Raw genomic sequence first — 16,799 nt, forward strand, 5'->3', positions numbered from 1 at the left:
ATGGGTGGGAGCCGGAGGCGGCAGCGGCAGCGGCAGCGGCAGCGGCAGCGGCAGCGGCGGGCCCCGCGAGCGGGGAGGCGCGCGGCCCACGGCCCCTGACGGCCCCCGGCGGCCCGGCGCGCCCCCGCGCCTCCTGGGGGGCCGTCGCCCAGCAACGCCCGGCGCGCCCGCCCATCCCCCCGCTGCCCTTTTTTTCCTGGCCGGGTGCGAGGGAGCATGCCCGCGCCTGGCCTCAGCCAGCGGAGTTAACCCGAGGGGCGTGGAGCTGCCCCTCCCTCGGGGGCGTCCTCCCCTCCCCCGCTAAGCGGCCCGCCCCCTGCGCTAGGGTATGGCCCCCGGCCCCGGCCCGGGACCCGAGGTCCCGCACTCCGGCCAGTGAAAGGCGTTTTCCCGTTCCCGCCCTCCTCCCCTCGCTGGCCAGCACCATGGGATGTAATATGTGCGTGGTTCAGAAACCGGAGGAGCAGTACAAAGTGATGCTTCAGGTAGGGGCCGTTGGGGCGGGGGGCGTGGGCGCCACCTGGGGAAGAAGCTGGTCGCAAACCTGGGAGGGCTGAAGGGCTCGAAGAAGAAGAGGTAGGGAGCCATTCCTGCCCTCAATTTCTGGGGCTGCTGGGTGTGGGCGCTCCGTGGGAACCAGTCACAGATGGGGGGAGCTGCGTGGGGATGGGGTGTAGGGCGCATCCCTTGGGCGCCCGGAGTAGATGGGGACGTGAATCCTGGGTCCAGATCGGCCTGGCTCCGGAAGTTGGGCTCGGCCCGGTCCGGCGCGCTTGCACCCCGGGCCCGGGAGCCCGGAGGCGCGGTGTTGCCGGCGCCGGCGCGGGATGGAGGTTGCATAGCAACGGGATCCGTTCCCTGTACACGCTCGCCCCGCTGGACCCAGGGCGGGGGAGGCAGTTGGGCACCCGCGGCGCGGGGGTCGGCCACATCCAGGGCCCGGAGGGCCAGGGGCGCAGGAATACGCGGGCGGTCTGGGGCTGGGGCGCTTATCCCGGCGCCCACTCTCCGCCCCGGCCCTGCCCAAATGGTGGGCTCCCAGGCTGGGGTGCCGCGGGCTCAGGGAGGGGAGGGCTGTCTGCAGGTAGCGGTGCCCGGCTCGGTCCCTGCCCTGCGGGGCCTCGGGTCCAGAGCCGCGGGGGGCGTGGACCGGGAGATGTTCGGCGGGGCAGGCGGGGATACGCCCGGCCGCGCGCTCGGAACCCAAGCCCAGCCCGGTGGCCCGGAGCGGGGCTTTCTTGCTTGTGCGTGGCGTGACTTCGTGAGTGCGTGCTTGTGCCCCGTCTGTGTGTGCGCGGAGGCTCCTCGGGCCCCGCGTGTGTGTACTTTCTGTGTGCGCTCAGAGAGGTGTGTCTAGGGAAATGTCCCGCATGGTGTGGCCTGAGACGCCCCCGGGGCTAAGGTGAGGGAGTTCAAGGTCGGAGGGAGTCGGGACCCAGGGGCAGACCCGGCGCAGACAGGTATGCACTTCAACTCAGGGTTTATGGGTCAGGGCTGGGGAGCAGGCGCTGGTCCGTGCGGTGTTGGCCGGGGGCAATGGGGTCTCCTTAGAAGAATAGGGGGAACTCCTGTAAGCATCCACGGGGGCGCGGTGTGTGGGGGAGTGGGGGAGGAATCAGCGTCTCGGGGGGTTGGGGAGGCCGCGGGAGCCCACATTTGGTGCTGTGAGCCTGGTTCTGGCCACTGTGAGCGGGAGGGGGCACGACGGGGAATCTTGCTCTGCCCTGGCCGCGCCACTCAGCTCCTCTCTGAGGCTCTGTCTCCCGGGGCGCGCGCGGCCCTGCGCTTTTCCCGCTCGCTGTCCCTCGCCTTTCTTCCATTCTCGCCGTCCGCCCCCGGGCTGTGCCTCTTGTCTTGTTCCCGCTGTCTGGAAATCTTGCCTGGCCATTGTCATTGCCCGCTCGTGGAATCGGGCTCGGTAATAACTCGCGCTGGGACCGAAAGGCAGTCCCTTGGAATCCCAGTGGTGGGCACCGGGGCTGCAGGCGGAAGGTTGCGCTGCACTGGTTGGTTGGTGGCGCCGTGGGATCCCACCCTCACTCCTTCTTCCTTTCTTGGAATTATGCCACCAAATGGCAAGCGATTCCAAAGCTCTTGGCTCTTGACTTCCTCAGAGAGGGATTGAGGTAGTATTTCATTTAAGGCCGACCTCATGGGGGTGTGTGGAAAGCAGAGGGCGACCTGCGCTGCCTACAGGCTTGAAATGAGCCGGGTCGAGGGGCGACACTGAGGTGACCCTTCTGGCTCCCCCTGGCAGTGAGTGAGGGGAGGCTGCCACAGTTGGGGTTGGGACTGCCTTCAGGGAGGCTCCATGTTGGAAGAGGGCTTGAGATGAACCTGGGCAGGAAAGTTCAGAGCCAGGCTTTCCTTGAGAGAGAGCCCCAAGCCTTGGGGCGATAGGTCCCCAGGAGGAGGGGCCCGCATGCCAGCTGCCCTCTCTGGGGATGCTGCTCCCTTTTAAAGCTCCTGCAGAAGTTTGGGCAGAACCAGAGCCTGGGTGCAGTTTTAAAAGAGGAATGATCCTTTAAAATGAAGGGGAGGGGCGCCTGGGTGGCTCAGTCCCTTAAGCCACTGACTCCATTCTGGCTCAGGTCCTGATCTCAGGGTAGTGAGATCGAGCCCCAGTGCGGGGCTCGTGTGCTGGGTGTGGAGTCTGCTTAAGATTTTCTCTCTCTCTCTCCCTCTGCACCTCCCCCCCAAAAGTAAATAAGTAAATAAAATAAAATTAAGGGAAGACAAGAAGATTGAATAAAAAGCTGGAAAGCAGGGAAAACCATTAGTGGTCCCAGATGACCCTGTTTCTGGGGGCTGGAGTCCCAGGCACAGCGGGGTGAGCCTTTCCTGGCCCAGTCCGGTCCTCTTCTCAGAGCAGAAAGAAGCTTTTGTCCCAAAAGACCAGTCAGACTCCTTGCCTGGCTCCCGTACTCCCCTAAACACTGGCATTCCCCTAGCCTCAATGGTGCTTCTCCCAGTCCAGTCTGTACCTGCCTGTGGCCTCTGCACCTCATGAGAGTGAGGGACCCGGGTGGGGCACAGTGCAGCCCAGAGAAATGCACATGCACGCCTACACCACTTGCCACGGGACTTCCTTGTGCCTTAGATTCTTCAACCCCCAGGTTAAGAACTCCCAAGTGTCTGTCCTACCCTTGAGCTCCAGGCCCTTTTCTCCTGATGGCACAAAACAAACTACAGCTTTATTGAGCATACCCTGATAAAGTGTGCAATCGGTGGTTTGTAATATATTCAGGGAGTTGTGCAACCATCACCACTATCTCATTCCAGAACATTGTCATCACTCCAAAAAGAAACCCTGTCTTTAGCAGTCATGTACCCATTTCCCCCAGCACCTCCTAGCCCCTGGCAACCACTAATAATCTCTGTATGGATTTGCCTGTCCCAGACATTTCATCTTAATGAACCATAGGAACCATACAATATATGATTTTTTTAATGTGCGGCTTCTTTCATTTATCATGTTTTCCTTTTTTTTTTAATTTTTTTTTTTTAAGTACTCTCTACCCCCAATGTGGGGCTCAAACCCATGACCTAAGATCAAGAGTTGCACGCTCTTCCGACTGAGCCAGCCAGGCACCCCCTAAATTTCTTTTCTTTTTTTTTAAAGATTTTTTTTTATTTTTTATTTATTTGAGAGGGAGAATGAGAGAGAGAGCACACGAGAGGGGGGAGGGTCAGAGGGAGAAGCAGACTCCCTGCTGAGCAGGGAGCCTGATGCGGGACTCGATCCCGGGACTCCAGGGTCATGACCTGAGCCGAAGGCAGTCGCCTAACCAACTGAGCTACCCAGGCGCCCCTAAATTTCTTTTTATTGCTGAGTAATATCCCATTGTGTGACTATACCACATAGTATTTATCCATTTACCCATTGATGGACACTGGTGTTGCTTCCACCTTTTGACTATTGTGAATAATGCGGTTGTGAACATGGGTATACAAGTATCTGTTTGAGTCCCTGCTTTTATTTTATTTTTAAAAAGATTTTATTTAATTTTTTTATCTTTATTTTTTAAAGATTTTATTTTTAAGTAATCTCTACACCCAACGTGGCGCTCAAACCCACAACTCTGAGATCAAGAGTCACATGCTCTACCAGCTGAGCCAGCCAGGCACCCTCAGTCCCTTTTAATTTAATAGTTAAATTAAAAAATAATTTAATTTTTTTTGGTATATACCCCGAAATGGAATTGCTGGATCATATGGTAATTCTGTTTCATTTTTTGAGGAGCTGCCGAACTCTTTTCCACAGGGGCTGGGCCACTTTACATTCCTACCAGGAACGTAAGAGGGTTCCGCTTTCTCCGCATGCCCCCAACGCATGTTTTTGATTATAGCCTGCGCATGAGGTGGTATCACTGTGGTTTTGATTTGCAGTTCCTGAGTGATGTTGAGTATCTTTTCATATGCCATTGTCCATTAGTATGTCTTTTCTGGAGAAATGTCTATCTTTATGCCAGTACCACTCTGCTTTTACTGTAGCTTTGTAAGTAAATTTTATTTTTGTGAATTTTTAAAATATTTATTTATTTGAGGGAGAGGGAGAGCACGCACGAGCAGAAGGAGGGGCAGAGGGAGAGGGAGAAAGAATCTCAAGCCGACTCTGTGCTAGGCAAGGAGCCTGATGCAGGGCTCAATCTCATGACCCTGAAATCATGACCTGAGCCGAAACCAAGAGTCCAACATTTTAACCAATTGAGCCACCCGGGTGCCCCTGTAAGTAAATTTTAAAATCAGCAAGTGTGAGCCCTCCAATTTTGTACTCTTCAAGATTGTTCTGGTTATTCTGGGTCCCTTAAGTTTCTATACGAATTTTAGGATCAGCTTGCCAGTTTCTAAAAAGAAGCCAGCTGCAGTTTTGTAGGAATTGAATTGAATTTGTACATCGATTTGGGTGGAGTATTACCCATGAACATGGGATGTCTTTCCACATGGGTCTTCAATTTATTTAAACAGTGTTTTGCACTTTTGTTACATTTACTGCTGAGTGATTTATTCTTTATGATGCTATTGTGAGTTGAATTGTTTTCTTTTTTATTATTATTTTTAAAGATTTTATTTATTTATTTGACAGAGAGAGACACGATGTGAGAGAGGGAACACAAGCAGGGGGAGTGGGAGAGGGAGAAGCAGGCTTCCCGCGGAGCAGGGAGCCCGATACGGGGCTTGATCCCAGGACCCCGGGATCACGACCCGAGCCGAAGGCAGACGCTTAACCGACTGAGCCACCCAGGTGCTCCTGTTATTTTTTTAAAGATTTTTTTTGATGGGTGGCTTTTAAAGATCTTATTAAAATCTTTTAAAGATTTTATTTATTTATTTGATAGAGCACAAGCGGGGCGGGGGCGGGAGCAGCAGAGGGAGAGGGAGAAGTAGGCTCCCCGCTGAGCAGGGAGCCCAGTGCTTGGGGTGGATCCCAGGATTCCGGGATCATGACATGAGCCAAAACCAAGAGTCAGATGCTTAACCAGCTGAGCCACCCAGACGTCCCGGGAATTGTTTTCTTAACTTCCTTTTCATCTTTCTCATTGCCACTGTGTAGAAAGGCAGTTGATTTTTATATATTGATCCTGAATGCTGCAACCTTACTCAACTCATTTATTAGCTTTCATTGTTTCTTAGTGAATTCTTGAGGATCTTCTATATGTGGGATTATGTCATGAGCGAATAGAGATACTTTTACGTCTGCCATTCCAATCTGGATACCTTTTGTTTCTTGTTCTTGCCTATTTGCTCAGTCTAGCATCTCCAGTACCTTGTTGGAAAGAAGTGAGAGCAGACATCTTTGCCTTGCTCCTGATCTAAGAGGGGAAGCTTCCAGTCTTTCACCAGTGAGTTGGAAGTTAGCTGTAGGTTTCTCATAAATACTCTTTATCAAGTCAAGGAAGTTCCCTTCTATTCGTAGTTTGGGTGTTTTTATGATGAAGTGTTGTTAGACGTTGTCAGATGTTTTCTGGGTGGCTACTGGGACATTCCCTGGCTTGGGCCCTTTACGCTACTGATGTGGCCCAGCACCGTGTGCCAAGTGCAGCCCCGCAGAGCTCCAGCCCCGCAGAGCTCCAGCCCCACTTCTGTCCGGTCAGTATTGAACCGGACCAGTAGTGAACCGGGCGGGCGCTGGGGTGGGGGCGGGGTGCCACACACCAACAAGCTCGACAAGCTCAGAAAAGGTAGAAGGATCCTGGGGGTGGGTGGTCTTGCACGTTGAGTTAGGAAGAGGCAGCAACCGGGTGCCAGAGGGTGAAAGGTGGGCAGGAAGCTGAGTCAGCACCAAGGCGCGCGATGCCTGCTGAGAGCCCTTCCTGGTGCCCTTGCAGGCTGGGGGCCGCTGCCCTGCCCTGGGGCACCTTGACCCCTCTGTCGTGGGTCTAATCACGCCCCACTCTGTTGGGCTTCTCTCTGCCTCTTTGTCTTTCCCCTGCCACCCCAGTCTTCTAGATCTTGGTCCCCCCTCTCTGACACCATCACATGCTTGCTGGCCGGCCTGGTGCACAGGAGACCTATGTGACAAAGGAGAGTGGCCCCTGGCCCACTGCACCCATTCCCTACAGGGCTTGGCCAGACCTCTGCTCTAATCCCTTCTTTCAGCCTCGAGTGAGTCAGGACCACCATCCGGCTCCCCTCTGTCCATATCCAGAGAGGTCAAAGGAAAGCCCCCCAGGTCTCCTTGTGACGCCCCCCCAGGTCTTTTTTCCTCGGGCGCCTGCTGGCGGAGCCCCCCGCTGTGCCAGCCATCCTTCCTTGTGCCGAGGAGGATCAGAGACCCCTCCCTCCCTCCCTCCCGCCCGCCCCCGCCTTTTTGTAATGGGAGAGACGGGCGGGGAACGAAGAGGCAACAGTTGGGGAGAGAAGGGCCCAGTGTGCTGCAAGAGCAGAGTGGAGGGCAGCGGGCCCACAGCTGCCCCCTCTCTCCATGCTCATCCTCCGCGGCGGCTCTCCTCACCCTGACGTGCTCCCTGCCCCTTGAGTGGGGGCTTCCTGTGAGCAGGGTTTGGTTCTGTCATTGTGCCTTGCTGCTGAGTGCCCCGCCTGTCCCGAAGTAGGCCCTCTGGAAGTAACCGGAGCGCTTGAACGGGGCCCTGAATCCCAGTAACCATGACCTACACAGGATCACCATGTTTTTCCATTGTCTCAACATTTTAAAGTGCCCTTCCTCCCTTACCTCAGTTCCAAGGACTACCTGAGCCATTGGGGTAGAAAATTCTAGAAAATGCAAACTAATCTCTAGTGACTGGAAGGCAGATCAGCATTTGCACGGGTGGGCGGAAAGGGGCATGAGGATACTTGAGGAAATGGTCACTATCTTGATGGTGATGATGGTTTCACAGGTGTTTATTTACAAAACTTTAAAGTGTTGGGGCGCCTGGGTGGCTCAGATGTTTAAGCGTCTGCCTTTGGCTCAGGTCATGATCCCAGGGTCCTGGGATCGAGCCCCACATCAGGTTCCCTGCTCAGCAGGAAGCCTGCTTCTCTCTCTCCCTCTCCCACTCTCCCTGCTTGTGTTCCCTCTCTTGCTGTGTCTCTCTCTGTCAAATAAATAAAATCTTAAAAAAAAAAACTTTATAAAGTGTTATGCTCTAAATATGTGCATTTGATTATATGGCAATTATACCTCAGTAAAGCTTTAAAAACAAGAAATACACGTAACACACACATACCAAAGGAAAAACACTTGAGAGTACTTAGCCCAGCATGGGGCTCTAGTGGGATTGGGTGGGTCTTTCCCTCCGTCTGTTTCTGGGTCCCCACAGGGAAGACGGTACCATGTGGGAATAAAGAGTGCCTGCCTCCCAGGGTCATTGCCATGGGGAAATCAGCAACCTTTGCTCATCAGGCACTGGGTCCCCTGGGATCTCATTTGGCAAGGGGGTGGAGTTGTTGCCATCAGGCCATTTGGTCAGTGGTTAAGGCGTGGCAGTTGGGTGGAGACAGCCTTACTCGTGGACATGACACAGTTAATGTCCAGTGACAGAAGAATGTTCAGTATTATTCTGAGGATTTCTGTATGTGAAAGAAAGGAGAGAAAACTTTACACAGGAAGAGGAGCCCGAGTTGTGAACTGTAAGGTCTAAGATTAGTGAGGAGCCAGAGGAGGAAAGACTGAGAAGTTGGGGCTCAGGGGCTTCTTTGTAGTGCAGCCTGCCTCTTGCTCATGCTTGCTTTGAGCAGCGGAAATGAAGAGCATCTCATAAAGAATATCATTCTGATTACTGCTAGACTTGGATCATGCTCTTGGGCCAGTCAGGTTAGCCCAGAGGTGGGCGGGTGGATGTTTTTAGTTGTGAGCTTACCCCTGAAGGTTGATTTTTTTTTTTTTTTTTTTTTTAAGATTTTATTTATTTGACAGAGACACAGCAAGAGAGGGAACACAAGCAGGGGGAGTGGGAGAGGGAGAAGCAGGCTCCCGGCTAAGCTGGGAGCCTGATGTGTTGTGGGGCTCAATGCGTCGTGCGGCTCCATCCCAGGACCCTGGGATCATGACCTGAGCCGAAGGCAGACGCCCAATCGGCTGAGCCACCCAGGCGCACCCCCCACCCCCTGCAAAGTTGATCTTGATGATGACCTCAAGAATTGCTTTGCTTTTTCACACAGGCCATCTGGGGTATCCTTCCTTCCTAGCCACTCTTTCCAGGCAGACTTCAGAGGTGCCCTGAGAGACCTGATCTCACCTAGAAAGGCAGGGCCGATGGATTTCAGCAGACCCTGGGTGGCACCACCATCCACTCAGCAGCTTTGGGGAGGGAAGGGGTAAGAGGGAAGGAGAGACCCTTTGAGTCACTTGTCTGGTGTCTGAACCCCATTCAGGTATGTGTGCATCCTTCCTGGTTCCTTGAGGGGGTGCTCTGGGCCAGCACAACTCAACCCTAAGGCTCTTGTTAAAATGCAGAATTGGAGCAGGTCCAGGGCCCGAGAGTCTGCATTTCTCACAAGCTCCCAGGCCACGTCCACACTGCTGGGCTTTGCACCAACCACGCCAAGAGCAAAGACCTCAGGAAGGAACTTGGGATAAATCAGTGAAGCCCTGAATCACATCAACATGACCTAGGAAGTGAGTTTGCTACAACTAAGAGGCGAGGCATCACCTGAGACCTACCAAATCAATTTCCAGGGGTCTTTGCCCCACTGAGGTTCCCAAGGGACATACTGTGTTCTAGCTAAGCAAGCCTCCTTTCCCATCTCCCACACCCTCACCAACACACAATCAGCTCACGTGGGCACCCAGACATACACACCACTCCCAAACTACTAAAAAGGCTGTTTTTTTTTTTTAAATTTTATTTATTTATCTGAGGGAGAGAATAAGATAGAGAGCATGAGAGGGGAGAGGGTCAGAGGGAGAAGCAGACTCCCCGCTGAGCAGGGATCCCAATGCGGGACTCGATCCCGGGACTCCAGGATCATGACCTGAGCCGAAGGCAGTCGCTTAACCAACTGAGCCACCCAGGCGCCCTACTAAAAAGGCTTTTGAGATGAAGCCCTCCCATGCTTCCTTTTCTTTCTCCTGCCCCTGGGCAAGAAGAGGTGGGTACAGGTAGGGGGTTGAATGGTGTGGTTTGTCCAGGTAGCCACGACTGGGGCCATGCTGTTCGCTGGACCAGTCACATGATGATGGAATGTACTGCTGTGCCCTGCTAGAATTCTTACAAATTAAGGCATTTCGTAGCCACTGATGCAATCCATTTAGGCAAGGATCATCCTCGGATGGTAAAACCATTACATAAAGGTTGTCCGGAACAAGATGGTCACAGGGTCTCAAGGCATTACCCCAGGTGTCTTGTAAATTAGGGAGGGAAAGGGAGAGACCTGGCAGCCATGATTTTGACCATGTGACTAAACCAAATCAAGCATCCCCAGCAGTGGGACGATCTGATCCCAGTGCCTCCTGATGCTGGTGGTGGGGAGGGGGTAGGACCCAGCAATTTGTCAAAGCACTTAAGCTGAATCTAATGAGGGCAGTTCCAGACTCAGGCATTGTGCAAAGCAGCTGCCCTGGACTCTTCCAAGAGGTCAATGCCATGAACGTTAAAGAAAAAAGAACCTAACAACCAAATGTGATGTGTGGGGTCCTTGATTGGATCCTGGGTTCAGAAACAAAAACAAACAAGCTGTAAGGGTATTAGTGGTACGTTTGTAGAGATGTGGGGGTGGCTGATGATTACATCAGTGCTAAATCCATGAGCACATTAAGGGTGATGTGGTTTCTGCTGGAATGGGAGCATTGGTGTTGGCATCTTGCTTGCAAAATGTGTGTGTAGAAAGGGGAGAGCAGGTGTGGGAATGTGCACTCTGGGAGAGATCTGCCTGAAGGGAATGCAGGTATCCACTGTCAGATGTTGCAACGTCCCTGTGGGTTGACCATTTTCAAAATCCAGAGTTGGGAAAATAGGTGAGGACTTGTGCTGGGCCATTGAAAAGACGGAGAGCCTGCTCTGTCGGTTTGGGGGTCCCCATAACACTTGTCCGAACCTGGGAAGCCAGAGACACAGGTTACATCCAAAGTGTCCCTTGGACACTCCTGTCAGCAGAGCTGAGAGCCATCAGTCAAGACTCACGGCGCCAGGGCAGAGGGCAACTTCCGGTGTCTGTTGTCTCCTTGTCTGTTTCTCCATCCGCAGAGTGGGGTTAGGAGAGTCCTAATGTAGCAGCCTTGGTCCCCACTAGTCATTTATGTAGGTAACCCCCTGCTCCCCGCCTTACCACGAGTGCAAGGGGCCTTTCGCAGGCCTCCACCCAGTCAGGGCTCTTCTCTCGGCCCCTTCCTCCCTCCCTCCTCCCCGCCCGCCGAGACGGCCCGCATCACAGCAGCTGGGAAGTACGGCGAGGGCCTCCTGTGGATCCCCCGCACAGCTGCGCCAGCCTCCCTAGGTCAGGGCCCGGAGACTCGCTTCAGCCGAGGGTGGGAGAGGACTCGCGCCCACCGCCCGTGCGGGAGTCGACGGCCAGCCCTGCTCGCACCGCCGCCGCCCTCTTTGTCTGCTGCTCAGGGCCCGGGGGGTGGGGGTGGGGGTGGGCGGGGCGAGCGCGCCGGGGCCCCGCCCTCCGCCGCCCGGGGCGCCGCCGCTCCGCCCTCGGGGGCGGAGCGGGCTCGGCGCCTTCCCCGCGGCCGGTCGGCCCCTGCGGGATCACGACTAGCCGCTGGGATTCCCGCGGAGCTCTCGCCGGCCCCTGCGTCCCCTCGTTGCCCCTATGTCTCCTTCACCTGCCGCTGGTGTTTCTTCTCTTCCCCCGTGTTCCCCGCGCCTACTCCCAATGTCCCCCAAGGTCTTGGTGCCTGCCCCCCCCCCCCCCCCCGCTCCCCACGCTCTTTGGCCTGAATTTTCCCTCTTGTAAACCTCGCGTCAGCATTCAGAACTCTCAGGTGTCTCTACGCCTGGTAAAACCCAAAGGCAGCGCTCTCCCCCAGCCCCCAGCCACTCCAACCCCATTCTCTGCAAAAGTTCCCGAGCTTCACACCCCGCCCAGCCCAGCCTGCTGAGTGTCCCCCTCTGCGATGGTCCACCTCTTAGCAGATGCCCCTCGATGCACTGTCTTGTTCAGCTTTCCTCCTTAGCTTCTCTCTGGCTGACTGTAAACTCTGGGTCTCTGTCTCCAACTGCTTAATGTAAGCGCGCCTCATGGTCCTTTGTGGGCCTCTTCTGTCTACATTCAGTTCCCCGTTAGCTCCTCCATCTCATGATTTTTGTTTATAATTTATTTTTTTAAGATTTTATTTATTTATTTGAGAGAGAGAGAGTGAGAGACAGAGAGGACGAGAAGGAAGAGGGTCAGAGGGAGAAGCAGACTCCCCGCCGAGCAGGGAGCCCGATGCGGGACTCGATTCCGGGACTCCAGGATCATGACCTGAGCCGAAGGTAGTCGCTTAACCAACTGAGCCACCCAGGCGCCCTATAATTTATTTTATGTTAAAGTAATCTCTAGCACAACACGGGGCTCGAACCCACAACCCTGACATCAAGGGTCGCATGTTCTACCGTCTGAGTCGGCCAGGTGCCCCATCTCAGGCTTTTTTTTTTTTTTTTAAAGATTTTATGTATTTATTTGACAGAGAGACACAGAGAGAGCACACAAGGAGGGGGAGTGGAGAGGGAGAAGCAGGTTCCCCGCTGAGCTGGGAGCCCAGAGAGGGAACACGAGCGGCGGGGGTGGGGGGTGGGGGGGTGGGCAGAGGGAGAAGCAGGCTCCCTGCTGAGCAGAAAGCCCGATGTGTGACTGCGACCTGGGATCATGACCTGAGCCGAAGGCAGGCGCTTATCCGACTGAGCCATCCAGGCACCCTGCTTTTTTTTTTCTTTAAGATTTATTTATCTTCGAGAGAAAGATGGGGGCAGAGGAAGAGGGAGAGAGAAACCCAAGCAGACTCCCTGCTGAGGGCAGAGCCTGCTAGGGGGCTCAATCTCACGACCCTGAGATCAGACCTGACCCGAAACCAAGAGTGGTCTCTAAACTGGCTGCACCACCCAGGCACCCTCCCCCTCCATCTCATGGTTTGGGACACCTGTAGGTGGAGTGGGGCATTGAGGATGTTTGCATGTCTCAGGAACTTTAAATCTGAGAAATAATTTCCATTAATAAAACATGCCCGTTTCCCGTGTTTACCCCAACCCCTGCGTCATCCACAGTGACCCTCACCTTTGTTGTCTCTGTGGATCTGGATGGCAGTCTTATTTTTATTGTGGGAAAGTCTATGACATCAAATTTACCATTAGTGACATGTACATTCGCATCACCACTATTTATTTCCAGAACATGTTCATCACCCCAAAAGGGAACTTCATACCCATTAAGCAGGCACTCCCCATTCTCCCTTCCCCTGGGCCCTCGCAACCACTGCCACCTCCATCCCAGGCCAAGGCGCCATGATCTCTGGTCTGGGCCACTGTGGTTCCCTGCTGCTCTTTCCCCTGCCTCCGCTTGGTCCCCTCCTGCACGCTCCTCAGTAGAGGCCGGGGTGATGTGCACATTATTCTCCAGAGAGCATCAAGGGCTTAGCACTGGCTGGAATGTTCTTCAAAGTCCCTACCGTGGGGGGGCTCCTTGTCATCATTTAGGTCTTAGGTCAAGTATCCCCGGGGAGGCTGTCCCTGCACACTCGATCGAAAGCAGTCCCCGCTTTAGCATTTTCGACCACATAACTCACTGCTCTGAATGCAGTCCAAAAAGGCCTTACTTGCTTGTTTCTTGCCTGAGTTCCGCCCCTGGCACTAGCCTCCCTGAGCAGAGAGATCACGTCTGTCTTATTCCTGGCTGTTCTTCCTGTTCTCCCAGTGCTCGGCGGGAGACAGAACACGTCTTCCTTCCAGTGGTTCCCAGCTGCCTGGGGACACAGAGGGTCACTTGTGCACCCATAACCCCTGTGCTGACCTCATCTCCTGCGCTCCCTGCTGCGGACCTTCTGAAATACAGCTTTGCCCCCTCCCCCTCCCACCTTCCAACCAGGCTTGAAGCAGTCTGCCTCTCAGCTTCCAGAAGGGTGCCCTGGGGCAGAGGGGAGCCCTCCCTGCTTCCAGGGCTCATTCCTACTGTCTCCCTGCTCCCTGGAGAAGCCGTGTGCAAGACCACACAGGTCTGTCCCATGAGTCCCTTGTCTGGAGCCCCCTGGAACGGGAGAGACCAGGGGGCAGTGGCCCAGTCCCCCAGATCCATCCCCACTACAGCCTCTGACATCCCCCTTCACCTTCCTTGCTCACTCCCAACACCCCTGATTGTTAGAAAGTTCTTCCACCGTTACAACTCCGCCCCCCACCCCCCACTCTCCTTTAGAGCCTGGGTTGAGGTAGGTCCCTGCCCTAGCTTGTGTCCTGTCTCCTCACCCCACCACCTGATTGGCTACTCTGTGCCTGTCCACCCCCTGGTGGGGAAGGGCCCCACCCTTGTGACCTGGCTTGCATTGAGGGGCTGGGGGGGGGCATTGTGTGTGGGGTGGCCACAGGCTCCTTGTGAAGGCAGACCTGGGGGCCTGTCTGCTGTGCCTCCTTGCCTCGTTGGCTGGTGCTTATGGGGTCAGTGCTCCCCCCGACCCCAGGGGCCTCCTGTCCTCTTCTGCTCGGACCCTGGGGCCCATACCTTGATCACCCACCTTAGAGGGGGCCAGTAGGGGGCCGGCAGAGGAGGGCTGCGCTGGGGGAATGGGGAACGTATCTGCTCAGTCTTGCCCCTGGGCCTGAGGCCCATTAAGCCTAACTGGCCGGCCCCGTGGTCAGGCCAGTCTCCCAGTGGCCCCTGGGGTGGGCATGGGGCCGGGCCCTCGCGGTCACCTCCTCTAGGGGGTGGGTGGCTGTGATTCATCCCCCCCCCCCCCCCCCCCCGCTCACCTGGAGCCCACAGCCCGAGCGTCCCCCCGGGGCCTCCTTCACTCCCTCTGGGACTCCAGGCCCATTTTTTGGGACACCCGGGCCGGAAATGGAAGGCAGTAGAGGGAGAAAGCAGTGCCTCTCCTGAGCCTCCTCAGACCAGGTGTGGATGTGGAGTCTGATGTGACTTCATTACCGCTGCTCTCCTTTAATGGGCACCCAAGGGGCCTGGGCCCGGAGGCTGCCGTCCCATCCTGGGCTGCCCAGAACAAACCTGTCACCTGCCACAGAGTCTGGAGCCTTGGGGAAACTGAGAACAGGTCAGAATATATCATGGGCTAGATTGCTTTTGTATATTTTCTCTGTGATTATAAAAGCGATGTTCATTGGAGAAAATACTAGAAAGAACAAGAGAAAAGTCACCTGTAAATACTATCTCCCATGAATTTTCTCCCAGTCTTTAAAGAAAGTATTGTGGGCGCCTGGGTGGCTCAGTTGGTTGGGCGACTGCCTTCGGCTCGGGTCATGATCCTGGAGTCCCGGGATCGAGTCCCGCATCAGGGCTCCCTGCTCGGCGGGGAGTCTGCTTCTCCCTCTGACCCTCCCCCCTCTCATGTGCGCTCTCTCTCTCATTCTCGCTCTCTCAAATAAATAAATAAAATCTTAAAAAAAATTAAAAAAAAAATATTGTGTTGAACACATATGCACATACCAATGAATGAATATATGTAACATACGCCCAGATCCATGCTCCCAGAATTGAGGTCGCACTGGTCTAAACAGTCCTTTTTGCTTAATGTTTTATCATGAGAATTTTCCAGCAATGGTGTTTTTTATTTTGCAGTTCATAAACATTTATTTATTTTTTTCAAAAAGTATAGCCAGGGCTCCTGGGTGGCTCAGTCGTTAAGCGTCTGCCTTCGGCTCAGGTCATGATCCCGGGGTCCTGGGATCGAGCCCCGCATCGGGCTCCCTGCTCGGCGGGAAGCCTGCTTCTCCCTCTGCCCTTCCCCCTGCTTGTGTTCCCTCTCTCGTTGTCTCTCTCTCTGTCCAATAGATTATAAAATCTTTAAAAAAAAAAAAAATAGCCATGTTATATAAAGTTTGGAAGAAAAGGGGAAAAATCTCAGATTTCCCTCACACAATGTTTGTATATATTCTTTTCCAGCCTTTTTCCATAAACATTTTATATGGTAATCATCCTAGTTCACATGTCATTTTATATCTTTTTTTAAAAGATATATTTATTGGGGTGCCTGGGTGGCGCGGTCAGTGAAGCATCGGACTCTTGGTTTCAGCTCCGGTCATGATCTCAGGGTCGTGAGACTGAGCCCCACATCAGGCTCTCCACTCAGTGAAGTCTGCTTGAGTTTCTGTCTCCCTCTCCATCTGCCCCTCCTGCTCCTGCTCTTTCTCTTTCTCTCTCTCAAAAAATAAATAAATAAATCTTAAAAAAAGATTTATTTATTTATTTGAGGGGCGGGAGGGGCAGAGGGAGAGAGTCTCACGCAGGGTGAGCGTGGAGCCCAACACCATGCTGGATCTCCTGACCCTGAGCCGAAACTAGGAATCCGACGCTTCACCCACTGGGCCACCCAGGCGCCCCATTATATCTTTTTTGAGAAAAAGGCATTTTACTGGAAGACTTTGGGAGGGCAGCTGTATGCTTTAATGAAGAAGACACTTAATGCTTAAGATTGTTGTGAAGTTGTTGGCATTAAAAATAATGCTGGTAGGGGCACCTGGGTGGCTCAGTTGTTAAGCGTCTGCCTTCGGCTCAGGTCATGGTCCCAGGGTCCTGGGATGGAGCCCCGCATCGGGCTCCCTGCTCCGCGGGAAGCCTGCTTCTCCCTCTCCCACTCCCCCTGCTTGTGTTCCCTCTCTCGCTGTGTCTCTCTCTGTCAAATAAATAAATAAAATCTTTAAAAAAAATAAAAATAAAAATAAAAATAATGCTGGTACCTCACTGAGTTAAACGTAGATGGAACATAGGGCCTGGCACTTCCACTCCTAGCCCAAAGATTTGAAAACGGGGTCTCAAAAACTTGCACACAAATATTCATAGCAGCATTATTCACAGTGGCCAAAAAGTGGAAACAACCCAGTCTATTGACAGATATAAATGGGTAAACAAAATGTGGTCCATCCATATAAAGGAACATTATGGGATACAATGGAATATTATTCAGCCATAAAGTACTAATGAAACACTAATGCTTACTGCACTATGGATGAACCTAGAAAATGTGTTAAGGAACGATGCCAGACACATCAGAGCACGTACTGTATGATTCCATTGATATCTGGACAGAAAAGGGAGTGGTGGGGGCTGGGGCTTAGGGTAATGTGGAGAGAATGGGTAGGGTCACCTTTTGCAGGGACGAAAATGTCCCAGAACGAGATGGAGGTGATGGCTGAAGAACAATGTTGAAGGAGCTAAATGCCACTGAAGTGTGCACTTTCAGATGGTCAAACGGCAAATTTTATGTTAGGCGT

At 53.9% G+C, this 16,799-nt stretch overlaps 1 protein-coding gene across 3 annotated transcripts in view; it reads left to right on the forward strand.

Moving 5' to 3' along the window:
• Window positions 1–425: 425 nt before the first annotated feature.
• PDZD4 (PDZ domain containing 4) overlaps window positions 426–16,799 on the forward strand; it is a 28,110-nt gene continuing 11,736 nt past the window's right edge. For all 3 annotated transcript variants that reach the window (XM_028094399.1, XM_028094398.2, XM_028094400.1), the window contains exon 1: window positions 426–485. In XM_028094399.1, coding sequence (XP_027950200.1) covers window positions 426–485 — 60 coding nt within the window. The remainder of the gene's footprint in view (window positions 486–16,799) is intronic.

This window comes from Eumetopias jubatus, unplaced genomic scaffold (genome assembly GCF_037043125.1).
Source record: "Eumetopias jubatus isolate StellerSeaLion01/CBP00866 unplaced genomic scaffold, mEumJub1_p1.0 scaffold_11, whole genome shotgun sequence".
In the NCBI taxonomy this organism is placed as follows: Eukaryota; Metazoa; Chordata; class Mammalia; order Carnivora; family Otariidae; genus Eumetopias; species Eumetopias jubatus.